The sequence below is a fragment of the Girardinichthys multiradiatus genome, chromosome 2, assembly GCF_021462225.1.
Source record: "Girardinichthys multiradiatus isolate DD_20200921_A chromosome 2, DD_fGirMul_XY1, whole genome shotgun sequence".
Lineage (NCBI taxonomy): Eukaryota > Metazoa > Chordata > Actinopteri > Cyprinodontiformes > Goodeidae > Girardinichthys > Girardinichthys multiradiatus.
In genome coordinates, this window is record NC_061795.1 from 1,992,095 (window position 1) to 1,999,443 (window position 7,349).

The 7,349-nt window shown below is 38.0% G+C and overlaps 1 protein-coding gene across 1 annotated transcript; it reads right to left on the reverse strand.

Annotated features, from left to right (window-relative positions):
* Positions 1-145: 145 nt before the first annotated feature.
* Positions 146-7,129, reverse strand: LOC124856224 (nuclear receptor-interacting protein 3-like). Its single transcript, XM_047346507.1, has 7 exons — positions 6,817-7,129; positions 6,354-6,524; positions 5,138-5,220; positions 4,928-5,067; positions 4,779-4,831; positions 3,373-3,461; positions 146-3,058 (listed from the first exon to the last, which is right to left on the reverse strand). The coding sequence occupies exons 1-7, from the start codon at positions 6,973-6,975 to the stop codon at positions 3,043-3,045; spliced, it is 711 nt and encodes a 236-aa protein (XP_047202463.1). The 5' UTR covers positions 6,976-7,129; the 3' UTR covers positions 146-3,042.
* Between the last annotated feature and the right edge of the window lie 220 nt (positions 7,130-7,349).

Consider the following 7,349-nt stretch of genomic DNA (forward strand, 5'->3'; position numbering starts at 1 on the left):
ATTTTTAACACCTGTTTAAAGGTTGTTGTTTTCAAAAGGTCCTTGAAATCTGACAAATACGCCTCATCGGAATGCAGATTTAGATTCGTTGAATATGACGGTATGTGTGGATTTCTTAAAAACAATTCAGTAAAAAGACATGGAAAATTATACTAAGCTTTTTATTTCATACCCATTGTTGTTCTTTGGCTACAGCCATGTGATACAACATATCTGAAGTGCTACTATCCTTTTGTAAAGATTCAGTGAAAACAATACAAATACAAGTTAGAAAAAAAACTTTACCACATTATAAAATATAGAAGATTTATATTCATGACCAAAAGCCTTCAGACAGACAGAAACCCTTTTTTTCACCACAAACGTTTCTGCTTCTGTTATAAAGTAGCTATTTTGCATTGATTCTTCATTGTTATTAAGAGTGACCAGCTGAGATTCAGTAAATTGCTAAGCTATGAATATGAATAAAAACTGGCCTAATCACAAAAACACAATTTTCACTGTTTTAGCTCAATCACAAAATGACCTGCTAGCATATTTTCAAAGATCTCCTGGTTAGTTGTTAATGAGGAGAGGCCAGCTCATATCACTCTGTCTGACTTCAATGGAAACCAGAATGACTGCTTTTTAAAGAAGTGGTGCTTAAAATCATTCTTCCTGTCTCATTTGTGGCTACCTGCAGGGAAATGTGTTGTCTGCTGCTCACTTTGCATAAAAAGAGTTTCACAAGCAAGGATGTTGCTCTTCTAAGATTGCATCTAATTTAACCATTTATCAAAACATCAATCTTCAAGAAGAGAGAGATTCAGTTGCTGTAAAGAATACTTTAGAGCACATAAAGTTCAGCAATTAGACAGGGCCAACTGGTAAAGAGGATTCAGCTAAGGTATATGGTTGCCTCCAGTGCATGCTTGCGCATGGCAGCAAGGAACTGTTAGAGTTTCTGTATGCATAATGAGGTAGAGAAGTTTGGACTTTGGCCTGAAATCAACCAGGGCAGTAAAGAAGCCACTTCTATTCAAGAACAACATTAAGGGCAGACTGAAATTCTGCAGGAGGTCCAACTATTGGACGACAGAGTACTCGGATGGGGTCCTTTTTTTTCAAATTAATCATCCTTCTGAGTGTTCTAGACATCCGGTCAAAGGACTATCTTTTGAGGTTGAACGCTACCATGGGTCATCTGTCGTGCCAAAAAGGAACCCGTGCTGAGACTGTTCATGTGTGGGCTTGCCTATTGTCCAAAGGAGTGAGTTCACTCACAACTGTGCCTAAAAACAGACATGAATAAAGACCGATTCCAAAAAAGCCTCCAAGCGCAACTTTGCCCAGCAAGGGGGAATTTGGTTCTGAACAATGATTTTTCAAGGATGATAACAGTCTTGAAAAAGGTCAAATCTTTAGTATTGGTGCTTTACATAAACCCAATGCTTTTCTCAATAAGATCCCTTAAAACTCATAAAATATTTATTAGTGAACTTGGATTTATAATAGAAAACCAAACCTAACTTACATCTAGCTAGGCTGGAGCGGATTTTGTGAAAAACAACATTTCTGTCTGTCCCAATGCATTTTTTCACATCTGTCCACCTAATCTGTACACAACACATTGTGCTAAGTAATCTACAATCACTATTAGATACTGGTTCTGGCAAAATAACACTCATTTATGTGATACATGATGTATAATCACATCTGCATAAGAATTACAAAAACAACATCCCTACAGCTTCTGTTATCTACCTGCATGGAACAAAGGTAACAGCTTGTACATCAGGCCTGTCCGAGAGTGCTGCATAAGAAGCACTTAGAGTGTAAAGTGTAGTGCTTTTATGAAGCTACTGTATGTGGCTCTTCTTTGCAACAAATAAGCAAGCAAAGAAGTGAGATTGATCATACTATGCCACCTAAAGTTATAGGTAGAGGCACTGAGTTGTCGAAGTGGACAAAAGTGTAGGTAAATACTTCAACCAATCACAAGTAATCAACTGCTGTGTTCCTAAATCAAAGTTTGTTGTCCAGACTTTCATTTGGAAATATCATGATATCCAACAAAACCTGACTGTTTATAATTCCAACTCTAAAAACCAAAGGGGGATTTTGCAAATTGGTATTTCTATTGACCAGGGTAGCTCACCGCTATTAGCTATACAAACTAATAACGATGTTTTTATATGCATTCTGTACTTTTAAATACTGTAGCTACACTTTTCTTTTAAAGGTTCTGTGGCACTAGCGGCCTTAATTTCTTAGCAGCTTGACAGAAGGAAAAACAGAGAGAAAAGGGGAAGACATGCAGTAAATGGTCTGGGGTCGGGAATCAAACCCACAACAGCTGAGTGGAGGATTACAGACTCGATATATACAGCTACTCTACAACACAGCCACATGGTGCCCCCCCTACATGTTTTAAAGGAGCTTTTATACTACTGTATTTGTAAATGATGTAGGGATATTCAAATTACCCAAAGCAAAAAAATCTTCTTTTTTTTTCCAACTATCAAGTTTTATATGCAAGTCGGCCATATTGGATTTGGAGGTTGAAGTTGGTGAGAAACCTCAGACTTTCCCACTCTGAATCCTTCCATTAATAGTTCTGAAATCAACCATAGACATTTCAGCTCTTAAACAGATATTGAAACTTCCTCCTTCAACTACTCTACAGTGCCAGTAAATAAGAAAGTTATTGTTTTTTTCTTCTTTGTTCGCATAATACAACAATCTGAAGAAAATCAGTCATGTTCTGTATAAAAATGTTTTAAGAAGTTGGTCAGGATGGTGGTATTACCATTTATTTAGGTGGTAGGTGTTATAAAATGTTTGTGACCCACTCCACTAAATACCCAGACTGGCTTTTTCCCGTTTTACTTTTTGTCAAGGAAAAACTCAGCGGAGTTTCCTTTAAAGACAGAATTCTCACTTCCTAAAATCATCCAGTGTCGATCGTACACTTTTAGTGGCACTATTTTTTATGACTGATCAAACTATATAACTACAGCTTTGGCATGTGTGTGTGTAAATAAGTGTGTTGAGCCAGGAAGATCAATAATCCAGGTCACTGGAAGAAAAGGACAGGCACAGATGTAGTTAATTGGATATGAGGCAAATATGCTTTCTCTTGCTTTATTAAAACTTTTTTCTGAAAACTCAAAATGCCAAATGTCAAAATGCTTTATCTTGTTGTTAAAATATAAAAATATATTCCAATGCTGTGCAATAAAATATTCTGGTCACATTGTGATTTTTAGATTTTGGAACCCATTGAAATCTTTCAGTTAATCACAATCAGTGCAGAAATGAACAGATTGAATTTAGAAGTCATGGTGGAGAGTCTCCCTGTAAAGCTATAAAGATAAAAAATAACTGTCTCACCTTTTTCTTGGTGGCTTTTTAACAAAGTCAACCTGCTCCCTTTTGGGTGTCCCAAACACCACCATTTGCTTATCTGTATCAATTACGCACTGCAACACAGACAGCATATATGTTGCAAAATATGCCATAACAAAGCTTAATCAGCTGCCAGTTTCTGCTGTATATATTTACAACACCCTCCACATTCATTAGAACCCCAGCTAAAATGTGAAAAGCCTTTAAATATTTTAATATTTAATTTAATATTTAAATATTTTCTATGTAATATTTTTTATACTTTTATTGCAACAGTATTATACTACCTTGGAAAATTTGAAAGGAAATCCACATTTTTTATTTTAGTACTGATTTTCATTGGGAAAAGAAACACGTCCCATGTTCAGAAATAATTCAGTGTCTGGCACTCCTAACAGTTCATACGATATAAATGTAACTGAAGCGTTTTTGTAACTTGTACTTGAATTTCTAAAGTTGATCAAAGTGTCTAGCAACTTTTTAATAATGGATTACTGACTTCCTGTTTCTCCGGGGTAAATATGACCTGTTGACACATAGGCCCAATTTTCTTATTCAGTCTTCAAAATGGGAAAGACAAGAGAATATAGCATCCATAAACCAGGATATGACTACAAAAAAAATACGTTTGTCTAAAGTTGCCTATATCTACAGTCAGAGCAATAATTAAAATGTAAAAAAAAAAAAAAACTGGGTGGATGAGTAGCTATTTTGTTATGCACAGTGAGCAGGATAGTAAAGGAACTTAAACAAATCTCCAGTGCTCAGTTAGAGAACTGCAGCAAAGAATGGTATGCTAACGTTTTTTCTGTTATACCGTCACAAATCTAATTACAGTATGTGGGGTTTACTCAACCCTACTAGGACTTCAACTGGAGCTGTTTCCTTTGATCAAATGAGAATAAGATTCAGGTTTTTGGCAACAAAAACTCAAACTGGGTCTGTTTTGGAAGAAAGAATCATATAGAAAAGCACCTCCTGCACACTGTTAAGTATGGCAAAGGACCTGTGATGCTGTGGGCCTGGATGTCTTCCAAAGGGCCTGGGAAACATTTTAAAATGCATGACTTTATGAATTTCTTAAAATTCCTGGTCATTTAGATACAATTCAGGGGGTCCCAGTGAGAAGAATAAATGACTCATCACTGGATCTTTCAACAGGATAAGGATCCAAAACATGAGGCCAAATCAACACAGACATGGTTCATCAGACACTTAATCAACTTTCTTGCATGGCCATCTCAATTCCCAGAACTAAAATTGTATAGTGAATATACCTACCAAGGGTGCCAACAAATGCAAGGGGTGTTGTACAGGTAAATCACACATGACCTTCATAATATGCCCTCCTACACCAGGAGGATTATCAAGAGGAAGTGGTAGTGATTCACCTTGAGTGATTTTAATGTCTTGCTGCCCAGAGACATGAGTGGTTTGGTGCTTTCTGAAAATAGATGTAATAAGTGGAGAATGGTTTTATGACAGGATAACATACTATAGTATGTTTTTTTACTTTTCTCTACATCATTCTTTTCCTCACCGACTATAAAGAATGAAGACATTATTCGGAGTCCTCCAATGGTCAAACTGAGTTCCTTGATGAATCCCTCGATGCAAAGCTTTCGCTGAAACGGAAGCTGGCCTAGGTCCATTTTATTCTCCTCGACCAGCAGTTTCAGTCTTAAAGAGGAAGAAAATTGAAGTGTTTCAACTTGTTTTTTTGGTGAAAATGAGTGGGAATTCCACTCACCCTAATCTGTCCACAGTCCCCGAAGACATCAGGTTCATCCTGCAGCCTGTGTCAATCAGCACTGTAACGTCCTGTCCAGAACACTGTAACAATAAGGACAACATGGCTGTAAGAAGAAAAATAATACTTGCAACAAGAGAATCAGATAAAGGTTCACAATAATAGAAATATATCAATAGAAATGGGATTTGTTTACTCCACAGTCCCCTGCCAAATAATTCATAACCCCACAACTTTTCCACATTAAACATTACAACCACAAACCTCAAAGTACTTTATGTGATAGACCAACACAACTTAACATATTATTGTGAAGTGAAAATAAGAGTCCATCATCTTTGTTGGGTCATGCCTATCTTTAGTCCATTTACAATAACCTGTTCCCCTAACAGTCTTGTATTTAAACTGTGGGAGAAAGCCAGAGTACCCAGAGAGAACCCACTCATGCAGGACGAGAACATGCAAACTCCATGCAGAAAGACCCCAGGCCGGGATTTGAACCCAGAACCTTCTTGCTGCGAGAACACAATGCTACCAGCTGTTCCACCTTGCCGCTTTCCTTTTCCTGCTGAAGAAAAGACTACCCACAGCATGATGCTGTCACCACCATGTTTCACTGGGGATATTTATATCTGTTTTTATCTGTTTCTATGAGTAATACTCTCCGGATAGAGAGCCATGACTTGGCAGGTGTATAGGTCAGACATACTCTTACCATTTTCAGATAATAGACTGAACAATGCTCCCTGAAATATTTGAAGTTTGGGACACTGTTTTATAATCTAACCCTTTGTTAAACTTCTCCACAACTTTATCTCTGACTGTCTGCTGTGTTCCCTAGTCTACATGATGCTGTTGGTTCACTAATGTTCTCTGACAGAGGCCTTCACAGAACAGCTGGATTCATACTGAGATCAAAACACACACAAGTGGACTCTAGTAAGTAGGTCACTTTAGTAACAGTGCATATTTTTGGGGAGTGAAGACACTGAATACATATGCATGCCATCTTCAGATTTTTACTGGTAAACAAAAATTTGAAAGTCAAAAATAATTATCTTTCCACTTCCTAGTTGTGCATGACCTTGTGTTGTTCTGACACATTAAATCCCAATAAAACACTTTGACGTTTGTGGTTGTAATGTGACTAAAGGTGAAAAGCTATTGGGAAGTGAATGCTTGCATTCCATGAAGATACAGTACACATTCCACCCACTTTACAAGCCAAACAGAATATGTCTTCGCCTTCTTCCTTCTCATCCTCGTTTGAGATCTGCCGACAGCTCATCTGAACTCCTCTGCTGTTTGGGGTTACCCCTCGTGTGTCAATCCTGCCCTGGGACAGCTTGGCCTCCAGCAGCCTCTTCTTGAGAATATTGTGCGGCTGCTGCAGCAGAGACAAAGACAACACAGTCACAGAATATCTGTCCCAGAAGAAGCTGGACAAACAGATTTCTAATTTAAATAAACCTTGATATTAGAAGCATGTTGAGTAAATTAATGTAGATCCCTTCAACTAAAAATGATCTTTGCAATATATCGGCTATTCTGATCCTGATTACATAACACCCTAAAGAATAAGAGACAGAAAAAAAGAGGAGATAATTTGTTAGTGAGATGGATAATGCACTCATTATAAATTGCCTCATATAACTCGAGGCCTTTGAAATGAGGCTCACTCCCTGCTTGGATGTCCCGAGTTTTTTCAGTCCATCCAAAGGCAGCAGATCAGCAGAGTCTCTGTGTAGGAACTGGATTGCTTGTTTCAGCCTCCTCTGCTGCCTCAGTGTCGCAGCATCCAGGACCTCTGAGTTTTCCGCCCGCATCCCTGTAAACATGATAGAGGCTGGGTGTGAGGAAACACGCAGATCTGTTTGTGTGAGTGAGCCCTTCCTCCTGTTCTGGTTCTGCCTGCAGCCGAGACGAGGAAAACCCGAGGCATTACGTCTTATAGAGGAGGAGGGAGACTTTCCACCGTGACAGCAACACAGGCGGTGAAGTTAGACAGTGTGAGATTTGATTTCTGCTCTGAACCTTCAAAATAAACCCTCCAACAACAGAATATATACAACACATAATGTTTTCACTGAATAATTCATGCCGTGTCACAAGGTTATAAGAAATTTATATATACATGAATATCGTTCAAACCACATATTAAGAGTATCTGTATAATAAGACACTTTGACATATGCTTTGAAATCATTCCTCT

Coding starts and splice junctions, on each gene's coding strand:
- LOC124856224 (XM_047346507.1), bottom strand. CDS start 6,975: ATGTTTACAGGGATGCGGGCGGAAAACTCAGAGGTCCTGGATGCTGCG. Junction 4,832..4,927: donor GTCTTCATTCTTTATAGTCG/GTGAGGAAAAGA, acceptor ATCTATTTTCAG/AAAGCACCAAACCACTCATG. Junction 3,462..4,778: donor AGACATTAAAATCACTCAAG/GTGAATCACTAC, acceptor TCTGTGTTGCAG/TGCGTAATTGATACAGATAA.